Genomic DNA, 17,430 nt, shown 5'->3' on the forward strand with positions numbered 1-17,430 from the left:
AAAGCAGACAAGACGTGGGTTCGTGTTAGTTGGCATCATTAGTTGGTATTTGTCATAGAACACAAAGTTTGTGGCAGCGGCGAAGATGGGGCCCTGAGGTAAGTAAAGTTGCTGTTTACAGGCCGGAGGTTTCCGCGTCCGCTGCTGGAAGAAATTATGTCATCTTGCTAGCTCGGCAGGCTTTGCAGCCGTCAATATTATCGGGAGCAAGGGCTAGTTTTCTTTGAAGTCATTGAAGTAACGGGTACCAGCACCTTCGCGGTGTAAAAGTTGCGTTAGCGGAAACTAACTATCCATTCGACAGATGCGCTATCCAGCAAGGTAGCTTCGCGTGTTCATGTAAGTACATGAAGGTATGTGTGTGGCTTCAGCTCGCTGCCAGCGCACGGATATGTATTTAGCAACGTGAGTGTGTGTCGGTGGCATGAAGCGTCAAGGCTCGTCGCCTTATCGTCGGTCTCAGAGTCTTTCCCAGCATCTGTTTTCGAGGCTCTTCAGTAAGTGGTAAAAGAGTTCGGAAGGGGAAGGGGACGTTCATTCTCAAGGCAACTCCCGATTGGCAGCAATTGCAGGAGTCAGTTTCCGTTAGGTCCAGCGCTAAGTGAAGCAAGTCTTGCAGCGTCGAGTCGTGTCGGAAAATCTCGTCGTCGCGTATCGAGAGGCACACTGTCCAGAAGCCGCTCATATCGCGAACTTGCGCGCTACTACGAGAGGCCAAAGGAGACCAGCGAGGCTCTTCCTCTTCGTCTTATTCTCTCCCACGGGCTCCAGCTATTAGACACCGACGCCATCTAGTCAAGTTTTGGTTTCTTTTGCAGCATGACGGTGCGTCGCACGGAGGAGCTGCAGGAGTGGATCTGTAGCGTCACAGCCACAGCCAACGACCATGGCGAGCACCTTTCGGTGATGCTGCGCGACGGCCAGTTGCTGTGTCTGCTCGCCAACGGCGTGGACCCGACTGCGAATCTCAAGGTGAACAAGCTCAACACAGTTTTCCACTCAAAGGCCAACCTGCGCCTCTTCCTCGAGTGGTGCAAGAAGCAGGGTCTGAATGAGGGCGAGATTTTTCAACCAGACGACCTGCTGGACGCCGACGCGGACTTCAGTACTGTGCTTGAGACGCTCTCTATACTCTTCGACAGGTTTGGCACTATCGGCTACACGGGCGAATACGAAGAGGACCCAGTGTCTGATGCAGAGTCTATGACGTCCACAGGCAGCTCGCAGGGAACGTCGCCCGTCAAGAAAACGAACAGCAACAACAAACTTACGAGTTTCATGAAAGGAGGCTTTTTATCAAGAAAAAAGAAGTCAAGCAAGAAAGTGGTGGACAAATCCCCCGAGAGAACTCCCCCGTCGACGCCTCCACCAATGTCACCGCAGGTTGGAGGGGGAATGATGTCTCCGTCGGGCTCCCCGCCTTCGACGCCACCTCCGAAGGACACAAGGAGCAACAGTGGAGGTGCCAACGCCAACCGGTTGAACGCCTTCTTAAACCAAGTGCCCGCGTCACACGCGTCCCCGTTGACACATGCTGAGCGTCCGTCAGGTCCGCCCAAGAAGGCCAACACGGCGAGGAAGCCACCGGCACCAAAGCAGCCAACTGTCAGGAGACCGCCGTCACCCAAGCAGCCTCCCAAGTCGCAGCCTACTGTCGGTGACACCCGCAACAAGTTCGCGGCCTTTATGAAGTCCAACCCGCCTGCTGTCGAGACGACACCAGCCTCGGGCTCGTACACCGGGTCTGCAGGCAACAAACCACCTTCCCCACCCAAGTCTGCCCCTGTCCGAGGTCGTGACACGTCAAGCGACCAGTTCGCCCAACGTAAGGCGGTCTTCACTCAAGGCAATAGCAGTCCGAAGCCAGACAAGCCCGCACCTGCTCCGTCGAAGCCAACTGTCAGCACAGGAGGTGGGAACAAGCTTAACAACTTCATGAAGCAGCAACCGTCTGCTTCACCTGCTTCCTCGACGAAACCTCGTTCGCAGAGCAAGCTGGCGGCTTTCCTGGCGACGACGAACTCGGTTCCTTCTCTTGCGACGACACCTTCTGCCGCGCCACCAAAGCCGACGTTTGGTTCGTTCAACCCAACTAAGAACGCTCCGGCTGGTGGTCGATCAGCTCCCAAGTCAACGCACAGCGCCCCTACTCCTGCAGCACCGACGCCGTTCAAGCCACGTCACATGATAGAGCGCTCCACAGGTCGTGGCAACTACGTGCGTAAGCGTCAGACGTCCTGGGTGCCTCCTAAGCGTCGACGCAGCAACTTCAGCTTGGAGAAGAAGCGAAAGTCGTTCATGCAAGAGCAGTTGGAGATTAAGGAGGAACAACTCCGTCAGCAGGCTGCAGGTGCCAGCAACAAGCAGAATTTGATCGTGCCAGGTGTGCAATGCTACATTCCTGACAAGGAGGAAGTGTGGCTGCTCTCCGAGATTGTGAACTACAACGATCGTCGAAAAGAAGTTACGATAACGGCTTTCTTGGACTCGGGTGATTCAGAGCAGCGCGTTGTGGATCTCAAGAACCCGGACGTCATTCGCGCGGTTGCTGGCCCGACAGCCACCGAGGTGGAGTCACTGCCGGTTGCAATTCTTCACGATAACCCGGAAGGTGTGGAGGACATGCGTCTGCTCCGATACTTGAACGAACCTTCGATTTTGTTCAACTTGAAGCAGCGTTTCGCCGCCTCCAAGCCTTACACGTACACTAACGACATTGTGATCGCTGTCAACCCGTACAAGTGGATCGATAACCTCTACGGTGACCATCTGCATGAGCAGTACCTGAAGAAGCCGCGCGACTCGCTGCCTCCACACGTGTACTCAACGTCGACTGCTGCCTACAACCACATGAAGACGAACGAAATTAACCAGAGCATTCTGGTAAGTGGAGAGTCAGGTGCCGGTAAGACCGAAACGACCAAGATTGTGATGAACCACTTGGCCAGTGTGGCTGGTGGTCGCAAGGACAAGACTATTGCAAAGGTCATTGACGTGAACCCTCTGTTGGAGTCTTTCGGTAACGCCAAGACGACACGGAATGACAACAGCTCGCGTTTTGGTAAATTCACGCAGCTCCAGTTCGACGGTCGAGGAAAACTGATCGGTGCTAAGTGCGAAACGTACTTGTTGGAGAAATCGCGTGTGGTGTCGATCGCCGAGGGAGAGCGCAACTACCACATTTTCTATCAGCTTCTGGCGGGTCTGCCCAGTCGCGAGCGCAAGGAATTTGGTCTGGATCCTGACTGTCAATACCAATACGCTGGTTCTCTTGCGGAGATGCAGATCCCTGGTCTGGATGACGCGAAGTGGTTTGCAAGCACGCAGAAGTCGCTGTCCATCATTGGACTGGACGGTAGTGCACAAAAGACGCTGTTCAAGATCCTGGCGGGTGTGCTGCTGCTTGGTGAGGTCATGTTCGACAAGAGTGGGGAGAACGGATCGCGCATTTCAAGCGGTTCGGCGCTGTCCCAGGTAGCTAAGATGTTCGGTCTCCCTACGACCAGAATCGAGGAAGCACTTTGCAACCGTACAGTTATCACTCGCAACGACAGTGTGACGGTGCCGTTGGCTCCTGTGGAGGCAGCTGAGAACCGTGATGCGCTGGCTAAGACGATTTACTCCAAATTGTTCGACTGGATGGTGGTGAAGATCAACGCTGCTATTAGCACGGACGAGAGTCGCATCAAGGGCCAGATCGGTGTGCTGGATATCTTTGGTTTTGAGGATTTCGTCCACAATGGCTTTGAACAGTTCTGCATCAACTACGCGAACGAGAAGTTGCAGCAGAAGTTCACCACCGATGTGTTCAAGACTGTGGAGGACGAGTACATCCGCGAAGGGTTGCAGTGGGATCACATTAAGTACCAGGACAACCAGGGCATTGTCGAAGTGATTGAAGGTAAGATGGGTATCATTGCTCTGATGAACGATCATCTTCGTCAGCCTCGTGACACGGAAGAAGCTCTGGTAAACAAGATACGCACGAACCACCAGACCAAGAAGGGCGGCGGCGTGAACGAGAGTATCGACTTCCCCAAGGTCAAGCGTACGCAGTTCATCATTAACCACTACGCTGGCCCCGTCACGTACGAGACTGTGGGATTCATGGAGAAACACCGCGATACACTACAGAAGGACCTGCTTGATTTGATCCAGCTCAGTAGTCTGTCACTGCTTCCAGAGCTCTTTGAAGACGCTGAGGCAACGTCGGAGGGCGTCAGTGGACGTGGCAAGAAGGCTCCGAAGAGTCTTGGCTCTCAGTTTAAGACATCACTGACGCAGTTGATGGACAACATCAAGACCACCAACTCGCACTACGTACGTTGCATCAAACCCAACTCGAACAAGAGTCCGACAGAGTTCAACAAGCGCATGATCGTGGAGCAATTGCGATCGGCCGGCGTGATCGAAGCCATTCGTATCACACGCTCTGGATACCCGAGTCGTCTGACCCCGAAGGAACTTGCTACGCGCTACGCTATCATGTTCCCGCCGTCCATGCACAGCAAGGATGTCCGTCGTACGTGCAGTGTTTTCATGACATCGATCGGTCGGAAATCGCCACTGGAGTACCAGATGGGTAAGACGCTGATCTACTTTAAGAACGGTGTCATGGAAGAGCTGGAGGCCATGAAGTCCGATTTCATGTACTACGAAGCACGCACCATCCAGCGTATCGTGTTCGGCTTCTTGGAACGTCGTCGTCTGCGTAACAAGATCCGTGCTGCTATCGTATTGCAGTCGTACGCACGTATGTCGTTGGACTTCAAGGAGTATCACTTCCAGCGTCGTGCGATCATCAAGATCCAGCGTGGCTGGAAACAATACAAATCCATCCCCATTGAGCCCCAGTACGACGAGGATTACAACGACGATGGTCAATGGGTGGACGAGGCCGATGACATCGACGACTTGGATGCTGACGAGGGCTTTGGCGATGACCCGGCATCGATCCGCGCAGGGCGTGGCCGGTCAATTGCGGACAGGATGGAGTCGTTCAAGGTGGCTCACTCGGGTCGTCGTGGCAGCGTGAAGCGTTTGAACGAGCTGTCGGCGCGCGCCAAGAGCTTCATGAAGCCACGAAGCGGCAGTGGCAGCACTTCGAGCTCGAGTGGCATCTCGTTGGAGGATGAGAACTCGATGCTCAAGATCGAGAACCGCAACCTGAAGTACGATCTGGAACTGATGCGTGAGCAGTGCATCGAGCTACAAGCCATCATCCTCGAGATCAACAAGAGCCGCAAGAGGTAAATCGAACTATCCCTCGCTGCGAGATGTGCATAAAGTCGAAGTCCGCAGCCAGGTGACAAACCAGTTTTAAGTAAACGCCTCAAGGCGTATATCTGTAGCGAAAGACCAGAACAGTTTTCTCGTTCAACATGTGAAGACATTGAGTAGTTTTCATTAGTTGTTGCTGTTGTTCTGGCCTTGACATCGCAGTCATATTTTTTCTTGCTCTCAGCGGGAGAGAACATTCGGATCGTGCAACGCTGATGCGCCGTGCTATCCAGATGGATATCATTCTCTCTCTTGTGAGTCACGGGCGACATGAAGATTGTGTGTGGCTTGGGGCAGCATCCCATCGGAGTTTCGTGCGTGCTTTGACTTACTAGGGAGCGAAGGTTCGAGTTTTTCGAATCGGAGTGGTCAGGAGAGCTCGCGGCACTGCCGATAAATCGGTGTAGATGGCATTACTGATGCCCGACATCAATCTCCGTCGTGCCAAGGTCCACCTTGAGGTTTGTGCTTGATGCATTCTTCGTTTTCATCTATCGAGTCTGCACTCGAAGAGCATTCCTATTCCATGACGTTGACCAGTGGATTGTATTGTTGGCCGTAGCGCTACTGGCGCCAATTGCTTGGCGGAGACCGGCCAGAAGAGCTTCGGCGTTTGATATTTCGATCCAAGGCCGTTGCGAAAGTCAGCCAAGATGCACAGCCAGCAAATGTAAATCCCGTCGGTTCCGTCGCGGTCGCTCCACGGATTCAAAATCTAGAGCTCGACCCGGAAATGGAGGTCCCCATTGCTACCGTCAAAGAAATTAACCGCGATTCCCATGACAAGCGCTGCGTCGAAACAGATTGTGGATCTCTATCGGTGGCACAAAGCGCGAGTTGCAATCAGAAGACGGAGACTGAAGCTGCTGGCGACGGCAAAGAGAAAGACGGGGACCAGCACAACGAGTTGAATCAAGTGTCTGCTGTCGAGAATGCAACTACAGACGATAATTCAGAGTGTAATCAATCTGCTACCTCCGAAAGCGCTGACGAATTTCTGAAGTCAGGATCGGAGCAACCTCCATCGTCGACGAGCACAACTGGAACATCATCATCCGTGAGCTCCATATTCAGTGTGTCAACGTCTGATAGTAAGTCCAGTTGTGCTGGTAAGCCGCCACTATCGCTTGTTCGTGCGAGCAAAGACAACCGGCCAAGTTCTTCTCCGGAAAAGATGCGCCAGTCCAAGTATATTTCGCGCATCCAAGGTCAGTTTGGGGCTATCTCTTTGCTGATTGTGCCTAGCTGTTGACTCATTTTGCCGTTCATTTCTTGCGCACAGGTCCGACGCTGGGCTCTATCTTGCAGCGTATCCATCTCAACGATGGTGATGTTAGTGAGCTGGACTTCTCTACTCTCGCGCAGCGCAACAAACGGCTGGAAGCTGAAGGGTGCGCTCTTGTGGCACGTTCTCTATCCACTAACCACACCGTACGCAAGCTTATAATTCGGGACCATGCCATCGGAGACGATGGAGCTGTTGCTCTATCAAAAATGCTGTGCAACAACACGACGCTGGAATGCCTGGATCTATATGGCAACAACATCGGTGATCGGGGAGCTGAAGCATTGGCACAAGCATTGTACGGACACGACTCGCTGAGGCGTTTGTGCCTGAGAAGTAACGCGATAACGGATCGTGGCACTGCAGCGCTAGCTCAAGCCATTCGTTGCAACTGCACACTCAAGTCTCTAGATCTGGTTCACAACCGAATTACAAAAGCTGGAGCTCACGCGCTACTTGACGCTTTGGACGTCAACATTCATTTGGAAACGTTGACTCTGGATGCAAACGATGTACCAGCATTTGCTGCAAGTCAGCTTGCATCAGCACTGGCACGCAATCGTGCTGAGTCTTTAATGATGGAGTCGCATGCCGCAGAGAAGCAGGCTGTGAAAATTGTACGTAGGGCCAGCGGCTTGGATACCGAAGATGAAGATGATAGTGACAGTGGGAAGGAGGAGAACTGGATGGAGCAAATTTGGGAAGATGACGACGGTGATAGTGTGTCGAGTGGCTTCCTGAGTTGCTCAGGTGTCACGGACGTTCCGTTGAGCAGCAGCGGCTTGTGGATCTAAGAAATGTAGTATTTTCTACACGTCTAACGTAATAAACTCAACTCAACCCAAAACTTTGACAACATTAACACCTTGCGTCCGGACGGTACTTGCCCAGAACGCGTAAGCGCACGTCGTAAGATACGGTATATCAATGTTACTACGTATTTGTATGGGTGCACTTTTTGACGTGAGGTTAGGTGCATTAATTTTCAACAGGTTTTTCTTTCAAAGTCGTAACTCTGACGGGATTCAGCGACAGTATTGCCTGCTCAATGTCGTAACTGACTGCAAGTGCAGTCAACAGATGGCTAAATTGCTTCACAGGCAGTCCACTTAAATCAAGAAACGCAAGGACGAAGGTACGATGGTTCAAGAAGCTGTGTATTTGAAACAAATCACTAATCAACTGACACGCAACCAAGCTCACTCGTCATCACTACCATTCTCGTTGTCACCACCGTTGCCGTCGTCGCTGCCAGCATCGTGCCCAAGTCTAAGCTCCCGTCGCGTCTTCTTTCTTTGGCCAGCTTTCTGGCCGGGCCGACAAAGCACAATGCGCTTCCCTAAGTTTGGTGGGATAGCTTGCCCGGCGTCGAAGTCATCATGCCAGATATCATAGCATGTCTTCGCAACGCCCTTGTATTCCCGTCGAATACGGTTGCACAACCAGCATTTCGCATTATCAACGGAGCAGCGTTCGCAAAAGAACGTTGTTGCGAAGGACTTCTTCTTTTCAGTACGCAAGAGCGCGCAGACCTTGCACGATCTCTGCCGGCGTTTCTGGACCCCAGTAACGGTAACCCAATCTTCAGACTGCTGCAGCGCGTGCGTGAGGCGTACTGGGGTGCGCTGGCGCTTTTGGCTCGCAGGAGGCGGTGTTGCCTCCACTCCAGCAAAATCTTCGGCTTTGAGTTGGAGAAGTTGATTTTGAAGGACGCAAAACCACTCTGAGCGCTTCATAGCAGCCATCCCCTTGATCTTGGCCCCCTCTTTGTGCGTAAGATACGCATTTACCATGACCATGTCCAGCAAACCTAAGAATAGGCTCTTATAATATTTCGTGAACCTCGTCGACATTTGCAGTGAATACGACTGGAGACGGAGTTGATCGTGGACATCAACTCCGCTCATCCAGTTCTGGTAGTCATTTACAGCAGAGGGGCACGGCACTCGAACCGCACCGATACGTTTTATTTTTCGCTCAATTGTCGACGCCGCCATAATGGAGCCCGTACAGAGATAATAGACGGGCTTCCGGTCCCACCAAACACAGGAAATCATGGTCGGGATGGCGATAGAGCGAGAGAACGAGAATGTACCGTGGGGTATGCTCACTGGGCGTGTCTTGCTCGTAGCCCTGAGATTCGGGTTGAATCCAAGCCGGTTAGTCATGATCGTGCCAATAACATACACCTTCATACTCAGGAGCTCAATCGCAAGGAGCACGGACGAGTAGTAGCGATCGATTACGACGGTATGCCACTTGTGACGAGACTGGGCGAGAACAATCTTCAAATTCCGGACCACGGCTGCAGCTCCAGTCTTAAAGTCAACTGAGGTGTCAGGTCCACCAGCAGATGCACGCTTACCCACATAAACTTCGAACCTAGATAGTTACGACATCCACTGTTGTCAGGCAAACACAAAGTAGATAGTTACGACATACAAATTTTAAACGTACCATTGGCAGTATGCCGTCTGCGCGTCACAGACCATAAATAGTTTGGACCCGTAGCGGTGAGGCTTGTCGGCCATGAACATCCGGGTCGTGTTCCGCTTCGACGTGAACGGCAGTATACCCTCATCAAACGAAAAAATAGCAGAAAGAGACCACCCCAGCAAAAAGCGCTCTTGGACCTTGTCAACAACGGGGCGAAGTTTCCAGAGTTTATCGTTACCGTGGTCAATCGTGTTGTCTACGAAGTGCAAGTCTCGCATGATACTCTGGCACCTGTCACGCGTCATGAACCGCCCGAAAAGACCGGCGGGAACAGCACCGTCTTCCACCATACTCCAGTGCGCACCAAATCGTTTCTTTTGAGGGCAGAGCATCCGTGCAACGAGGAGTCCAACAACGTGAAGAATCTCGTGTGTAGAGTATGCTGCCTTAGCCTTCAAACGACGTGTAATCTGCTTGATAGTTTCACGCCGAAGGTCAGTCTGCCGTGCCTGAATGTTACGGGCGCGCTTGCCAGCTTGCTGTAGACCATATCGGTTCGTTTCAGCCGCGATAGAAACCCACAGAGATTTCGGCATGAAATAAAAGAAGGTGAGGATTGGCGATCTCCATAATTGCAGCAGGTCGGGCACAGGCCTTGCTTCTTCGGTGCCAAGTCCAGGGTACGCAGCAGCATCTGTCTCGTACTCCGAAGACACTGGCGTCCACTGCATTCCTCGTAGTGTCTGCTCTCTCTCCGTTGCAGCGGTTCTGCTAAGTGCGTTATTGCCCACCTGTAGTGCCGCAATGAAAGCCTTGTCCATTTCAACTGCGTCACTGTCGGACAGGACGTCGTCATCTTCCTCGGACATCCCGGCTCCGGAATCGCTGTTAATATCACTCATGCCGTCGTCGTCGCTATCACCCGAGCTGTAGTTCTCGTAGTCACTCGGCTTCTCCCCATCCAGCAAAACATTCACGTCCTCTTTGCCTGATAACGGCGTAAGTGTCCGTCGTCGAGGTTGAGACGCAGCGGCTTCTTCTTCGTCTACATCACCCTCGCTCTCTAATCCAGAAGCCTCCGAAAGTAAATGCAGTCCAGCAGCGGCCTCGCGGGCACCGCCGTCTTGTAGATCTCCTGAGGATAGATTGAATGCTCTGCTCACTGCAGTCTGCGACAGCTCGATGTCATCATCACTTGGGGTGCCGAACATTCGATCAATGGTATGCTGCGAAAGAAGGACACTCGTGTCGATCTGGGAAGGCCGAACGACGTCTTCCCCCTCGTGTTGTTGCTCTTCACCACTACTACCAGCTCCTGCTTGGTCTAGTTCCCCACCTTCTTCATCTCGGACTTGAGCATCAGCATCCGCCTCTTCCACCAAGCCACTGTCGAACGCGTAGTCCACGACTGATTTCTCCCCCACGAAGACGTGCGTGTTGTCAGGACTCGAGTAGATCCACTCAGTCTGGAGGCCACTCGGACGCTTGGACTTCCACCCCGCCGCCCGAAGCTGCCGCCATAAGTGGCCAAAGTCAATATCGTGTGTAGCGGCAGCCGGCACGGCGGGCTTCTCGCGTCGACTATTCCGTATGCGCACCATCCAGCAAATTGTCGAATGAGTGGCTGTTCACGACGTGGCTGATCCCCTTCCCCTGGCCTGGTTTTGACTTGTAGCAAAATGACCTCTCGCAGATTATATTTTTGTGGTAACTTGATTAAAGTATTGAAAAAACTTTTCCGAGCCATTTGCTAATGACCTTCGTGCAATGTCGTAATATACGACGTAGCAAAAATAATATGTCGTCTTATACGACGTTCGTAAGCAAGGTGTTAATGCCACCTTGTTTCCAGGCAATCAGTTTGGAGGATTCATCAGAAAAAGAAAGCTAATGGCGGTTCCTGCTAACCCATACCCATTTTTGTCATCGAAGATGAAGTGGCCATCAGTAGTACAACACCTCGCAGCATGGACCTGAGATTAGAGTGATCGATCTATGTTGGAAAATAAAATTGATGGCTTCGGTTTTGTGTGGAAACCTAGATTGCATTTTGAGAGCTGTTTAGATGCCCCCACCCCACCCCCTTTTACCGCTTTTTCAGCAGAAGAAATTTGTAGTGATCCCATCGATGTCATCATCCAGTATTTCGCGGTATTTGAGATCTGCCACCTTCGTCTCCATTCTGCCAACCGAATATGGATGCGCTTGAGCCTTCATTGGTGTGTACGCTGAAGGTGTTCCTGGATACTGACAACCCCACATCTCACGATAGTTTTCCTTCAACTGATTGTTCAGCTCCCAGTCAATTTTGTCTTCGGCAGGAAGAGCATCGTACAGTCCGAGATGCTTCAGCGATTCATCGTACCAGTCGCTCTTCTTTGTCGGTAACCTAATAAGAGGAGAGAAGAAATCTTGAATATGACGTGCTGGTTTCTCTGGTTCACGACATCTCACACCGGTTTCCGGTGAGCCTGAGTTGCAAGGCAGATCATTATACGTCAGTCGCTTCAAGCCCGTCTTGCTGCTAGTGTCGGCTGGGTGAATGGCCACCGGTGAGAACACCGGCGAGTTGACCGAAGCTGCTTCACCGAGAAGATTTTGCCAGTAAGTCAACGGAGGAGAAACCAAGTGGGTTCCCAGAACTTCGAGCTTTGGACTCTTGAGGTCACACAAGCTGGCCACCATATCACCAAACATCGATTCGTCGTTGGCGTCGTCATTCCACTGCTCCACGGAGTCAGGTGCACCAAACAGGATCCTAGGGTCTGTGAAGATGTCATAGTTGAATCGGACATACTTTCGTAAGCCTTTGTCCATAGGCTCGGAGGACCGTACTGACGACGTCGCTATCAGGTTGCAGCTCACCAGGACGGATACCACGTCGTACACGCGGCGGTGCACGTCCCGGTAAGGCGCCTCTACTGATGAACTTGGCAATAAGGTACCAATAAACTGCTTCGCTTCACCCAGGCGGGCACTTAAGGTGGGTAATCTCACCTCAGTTTGGTAGTCTTGTTGAAACAGCAGGCCCAGGAAGCAGACTGTCATATTCACTAAGCACGGCCACTTGCCTGCAGCTGCCTGGTCCTCGAACACTCTGATGAGAGCACTGTCTTCTTCCACGAGGCTGATCCGCTTTGAGAGACGAGATTTTCGGAAATTCGTCATCACTTGAGCCGAGTTGCTCTTCATCTCCGCCAGATGCTGCACCACCGTAGTCCTCCCGTAGTACAAGAAGTAGCCTCCGTTTGTCCTGCGCCTCTCGTCGTATCGAACACGCTTGATGACCTTAATTCCTGCAGTCGCAAACACTCTCATTTCCGAGTTTCCCTTCACAAAAGCCAACAGAAATCATACCTTCCAGCACGTGCAGTACGTCGTAGATACGTCTCTTCCTCGGCACTACGTAGCGATCATCAGGACAGACATCTCCAGGACGAAATGTACACGTCCTACCCTTCATCGTATAGATTTCGCTGGACGGGACGAAGATAGGGAACACGGGCGAGGTGCCCTGCAAGTGCTCGTGCTCGGTGAGGAACTGCAACACAATTCGCGTTCTGGTGGGTGCCACCGTTCCACGTCAGCTGTATTGCCCTCGTACGGGAACCTCTTGAAAACGTACATTTCCCCTAGACTCTTGGCAGCGGCGAATTGCTCTTGGATATTGCTCCACGTGGCTGCTGGGAGACCGTTCTCGTGTCGTGTGGGCGCTGGACTGACACGACGAGGGCGTGGCTGGCGCTTTCGTCGCTTTATAGGCCGCTCGGGAGCACGCTCAATCTTGACGGGCACCTCTGAGGCGGCGTCTTTGATGGGGGCGAAGCGTAGTTTGCGTCGGTGAGCGCGGTGAGTCTTCATCGGCCTGTGCTTGAGCCGGCAGATTCGAAAGTGAGGCGGAAAGAAGGTATCCACAGTTGAAGTGGACCATCACTCTGCACCGTGTCGAGCTTGACAAGTTGAAGTGCGCCTTAGTGAAAAGGCAACTTTGGCAATTTTGCGTCTCTTTACGAAAGTCGAGTGATGAAAAGTTTTTAGTAAAAGCAGACGCGTCTTTCTTGCATGTTGCAATCTTTCTTGAAAAGCACATGAGTATTATAAAGCACCTCAACAACTCAAGTTAAAAGAGAAGGAGGTAAAAATAGTGGGTTTCCGCAGCGCGAAACTCCTCCACCTGCATCTCACGATGCTCGTTCTGATCTATTCAAAGTGGTGGACCGTTATTTTGCACCGAGCCACTAGGCGTTGCCGGTTCCCCAGGACTCAGCTCTCCCAATCTCTCGCTCTCATCCCTAGCCTCTGATCGTGACTGTGCCATGGGCGAAGGAACGGCGGGACATGCCGGAGACTTCCGTGTGGTTCATCTAAACGATGCACACCGCAATACCGAGGCCGGCTACTGCAACAACTTCATCATCACGTCCAAATACACGATAGCGAGTTTCCTGCCCAAGTTCCTTTTTGAAAGCTTTCGTAAACTTTCCAACCTCTACTTCTTGATCATCTGCATCCTGCAGTGCATTCCGGATATCAGTAACACGAACGGAAGTCCTTCGACTTTACCCCCGCTTGTTTTCATTATCACGGTTGACGGCGTTTTCGCCATACTCGAAGACCATAAACGCCACCAGGCCGACAATATTGCCAATGCAAGTCCGACCCTCGTGCTTGACCGTGAAGCGAGGAAATTTAAGCAAGTCACGTGGGCCGACGTTGTGGTAGGCGACATTTTAAAAGTTACAAACCGTGGACTGGTACCAGCAGACATGCTTGTGTTGGCTGTAAGTGAAGTTCCGAACCAGCCGCCGTGCGGGATTTGCTATGTTGAAACCAAGTCTTTGGATGGAGAAACGAATATGAAAGTCCGATCTGCCATGGAATGCACACTTGCAGACATGGGTTCAGATGAAAATTTGCTAAGAATGAAAGGTGTCATTCGGTGCGAACGCCCCAACAATGCCATCAACAGTTTTCAAGGTGTGCTCGAACTGGAGGGAAGAGAAAAGGCTTCCATTCCGTATGAAAGTATTATCCTACGTGGATGTATCATCCGCAACACCGAATGGGTGCACGGTGTGGTGTTTAATACTGGCAAGGACACGAAGATCATGATGAGTAACTCAGCTCCACCATCAAAAATGAGCTCAATGGACCGGTCTATCAACCAGTATACAGTCGTGTTGTTGGCAATTTTGGTCGTCTTCAGCGCTGTTGGTGCTACAGGAGCCGTGGCATGGAAGACAAACCATGACTCGTTGTGGTACCTAAAGCAAACAGTATCCGACAACAGCGCCATTGTAGACTGGATCATCATGTGGTTCTACTATTTGCTACTCATGTACCAGTTCGTTCCTATTTCGCTAGCTGTATCCATGAGTATGGTAAAGTATATCCAAGCGCAGTTTATCCAATGGGACATCAATATTTACCACCCGGACACGGACACGCCAACACTGGTTCGCTCCATGTCTTTAAACGAGGAGCTTGGGCAGATTTCATACATTTTTTCGGATAAAACTGGTACTCTCACCTGCAACGTTATGGAGTTTCGAAAATGTTCTATTGGCGGTGTTTCATACGGCAACGGAACAACGGAAATTGGCTTAGCAGCTCTTCGACGTGCTGGTAAACCTCTTCCAGACATGACTTTTCAATCCAAGGGGCCTAAAGTCCCTTATGTGAACTTCGACGGTCCAGAGTTGCTTAACGACATGAAAGGGAACTCGGGGTCTGTTCAACAAGGTCGCATCGATGCGTTTTTCACTCACCTCGCGGTGTGCCACACCGTCATCCCGGAACGCCATGAGAATTCATCCGAAATCACACTTTCGGCTTCCTCCCCTGATGAGCAGGCATTGGTGGCAGGTGCAGGTTACTTTGGATATGAGTTTGTGAATCGATCTCCTGGAGTTGCCCACGTCAAAGTTCGAGGAACAGTTCAAAAATACGAAATGCTGGATGTACTCGAATTCAACAGTACTCGAAAGCGAATGAGCACAATAATTCGCCACCCGAACGGCAGGATCTTCTTGTACTCGAAAGGCGCAGATGTGATTATTTATGGACTGCTCGAGAAAGACAGCGAGGAAGAATCGACTTCTTCGCAGCTCCAGGAGATCACCCGGCGTCACATCGACCAGTACGCTGAAGATGGGCTTCGCACTCTCACGATTGCAGTTCGTGAGATCGATTCTTCGTATTATTCGGAATGGGCAACACGTTTTCACGACGCTCAAAACAACTTGAATGAAATCGACAAGCGCAAAAAGGACCTTCCAAACGAGATTGACGCGTGTATGAACGAGATCGAGTGCGACTTGGAGCTACTTGGGGCAACTGCAATCGAAGACAAACTGCAATCTGGTGTCCCTGACGCGATTGCCAATTTGGCCTGCGCGGGGATCAAGATCTGGGTGCTTACTGGCGACAAGGAGGAGACTGCCATCAACATTGGCTTCGCTTGTCAACTGGTTACGAACGAAATGAAGCTTTTCGTTATCAACTCCAAGAATGCACCGACCTCTGAGATTCTCGAAAGTACTCTGAGAGATGAAATCGGAGTCCGCAATGGAGATGTCACGGTCTACCTGGCTTCACCACCGAGCACCAGAGGTGAACTACGGGATTTGGCTCTTGTTATTGACGGCGAAACACTCATTTTCGCTCTCCATGGATCATGTCGCTCCCTTCTAGCTGAGTTCTCTCAGTACTGCAAAGCTGTTATCGCATGTCGAGTGTCACCCGCTCAGAAAGCTGAAATGGTTGCCCTGATCAAGGAATATGTGCCTGGTGTTCGAACTCTTGCTATCGGGGATGGAGCTAACGACGTGTCCATGATCCAAGAAGCTCATATTGGTGTGGGTATATCAGGACAGGAAGGTATGCAAGCGGTGAACTCGAGTGACTACGCGATTGCGCAATTTCGCTACTTGCAGCGTCTGCTGCTCGTACACGGTCGCTGGAACTACCGACGCATGGCTCAGCTGGTGTTGTACATTTTTTATAAGAACATTCTCTTCACCGCAGCTCAGTACTGGTATACGCTCTTGTGTGGATTTTCCGGGCAGAAATTCTTCTTGGAGAGCGGCACCCAACTGTACAATATTTGTCTTACTTCGATCCCGATCGTCGCAGCTTCCATCTTGGATCAAGATGTCAGCGATGAGGTAGCCATGACGTTTCCTAAGCTCTACTTCACGGGACCTCGCGATGAAGACATCAACACTCGCGTTTTCTCGCTGTGGGTTGTGGGTGCGATTGTGGAAAGTGTCATCATCACGTTTATCACGCTTCACAGCTTGCAAAGCGCCGGGTATGGCGGAGCGAGTCCGACGATGTGGCTGGAAGGCTTCCTGGTCTTCACCCTAGTCGTGTCTATCGCCAATTCCAAGCTGTTCATGTTCCAGAATAGTTTCCATTGCTTCAACTACGTCCTCTACCTTGGATCGGTGTTGATGTGGCTACTGGTCGCCTTGGTGTGTAGTCACATTTACTTCCTCTCGGATCTCACGTGGGAGTTTATGTTGGAGCAAGCGTTCGTGCTTCCATCCTTCTGGCTAATTTATCTGTTCGTTCCGGTGGCTGCGCTCTCGTACGCACATCTTCTCAACGGTATCAAGTCGACGTTCTTCCCAGAGTACTGGCACCTCGCAAAGGAGGTCATCAAGTTCAATCTTGATCGCAAACTTCTGCAGTGGAATGACAATAGCGACGCGTCCGTGGCAGTTCCCGCTCGACTACCTCATGGGAAAAGATCCGGCAAGAAAGCTGGTTCCATTATTCCAACCAACGTCCGAACCCAGCAGCACAGGACAACGCTACAGAAGGCATATCATGGGTTTGCCTTCTCCAAAGATGGGTACGCCGGGGCCACAGAGACTCGGTTACTCATGAGTCGACGCTCCATCACAAGTGCAATAGAGTGAGTGAGTTTAAGGTTAGGCCCTAGCTGAATTTTCACATATACATGACAAGTTATGAACATGCTACTTATTCCAATTCACACAATTGTTCACTTAGTAGCGAGTCGTAGGGGCGGGGCAGGTACAGCGTTTCCTCTCTCCGCGTACCCGATATGGGATCGTATTCTTGAGTTTGGAGGCGAGAAGAACAGCAGTTCATCAATCACTCGGGGCCTTCCCTCAAGTGTCATAGCTGCGTCAGGTCGAAAGGCAACAGCTTGGCGAAGAAATAGCCTAGTAGTATGACACACCTCGGTACATCAGCATCTAGATCAGCAGTATAGTAGCCGAAATACTGGATTACACGCACCTGGCGGCGATTCCTTCCAGTCTCACGCTCCGTTCCACCTCCGAAGTGCGTTCCTCTTGTCGTTTGGTCTTTGCACTCTGGTATTTTTCTATTAGCTGGCGCTTTTCCTCTTCAGTCGCATTTGCCAGTTGAAAAGCGAGGTGTTGGGGGCTACAATG

The 17,430-nt window shown here is 51.5% G+C and overlaps 4 protein-coding genes across 4 annotated transcripts; 3 read left to right on the forward strand and 1 right to left on the reverse strand.

The window, feature by feature from the left end:
• Nucleotides 1-819: 819 nt before the first annotated feature.
• Nucleotides 820-5,253, forward strand: PITG_03288 (myosin-like protein; the record flags this gene model as incomplete). Its single annotated transcript, XM_002906317.1, has 1 exon — nucleotides 820-5,253. One exon carries the CDS (start codon nucleotides 820-822, stop codon nucleotides 5,251-5,253), a length of 4,434 nt encoding a protein of 1,477 aa, XP_002906363.1.
• A 423-nt stretch (nucleotides 5,254-5,676) lies between these two features.
• PITG_03289 (myosin-like protein) lies at nucleotides 5,677-7,359 on the forward strand (the record flags this gene model as incomplete). The annotated part of the gene is made up of 3 exons (XM_002906318.1): nucleotides 5,677-5,741; nucleotides 5,843-6,488; nucleotides 6,563-7,359. 3 exons carry the CDS (start codon nucleotides 5,688-5,690, stop codon nucleotides 7,357-7,359), a joined length of 1,497 nt encoding a protein of 498 aa, XP_002906364.1.
• A 3,739-nt stretch (nucleotides 7,360-11,098) lies between these two features.
• Nucleotides 11,099-12,882, reverse strand: PITG_03290 (uncharacterized protein; the record flags this gene model as incomplete). Its single annotated transcript, XM_002906319.1, has 3 exons — nucleotides 11,099-12,297; nucleotides 12,359-12,561; nucleotides 12,627-12,882. 3 exons carry the CDS (start codon nucleotides 12,860-12,862, stop codon nucleotides 11,099-11,101), a joined length of 1,638 nt encoding a protein of 545 aa, XP_002906365.1.
• Nucleotides 12,883-13,317: 435 nt separating this feature from the next.
• On the forward strand, nucleotides 13,318-16,926 carry PITG_03291 (phospholipid-transporting ATPase, putative; the record flags this gene model as incomplete). The annotated part of the gene is made up of 1 exon (XM_002906320.1): nucleotides 13,318-16,926. One exon carries the CDS (start codon nucleotides 13,318-13,320, stop codon nucleotides 16,924-16,926), a length of 3,609 nt encoding a protein of 1,202 aa, XP_002906366.1.
• Between the last annotated feature and the right edge of the window lie 504 nt (nucleotides 16,927-17,430).

The sequence above is a fragment of the Phytophthora infestans genome, genomic scaffold (genome assembly GCF_000142945.1).
Source record: "Phytophthora infestans T30-4 supercont1.4 genomic scaffold, whole genome shotgun sequence".
Lineage (NCBI taxonomy): Eukaryota > Oomycota > Peronosporomycetes > Peronosporales > Peronosporaceae > Phytophthora > Phytophthora infestans.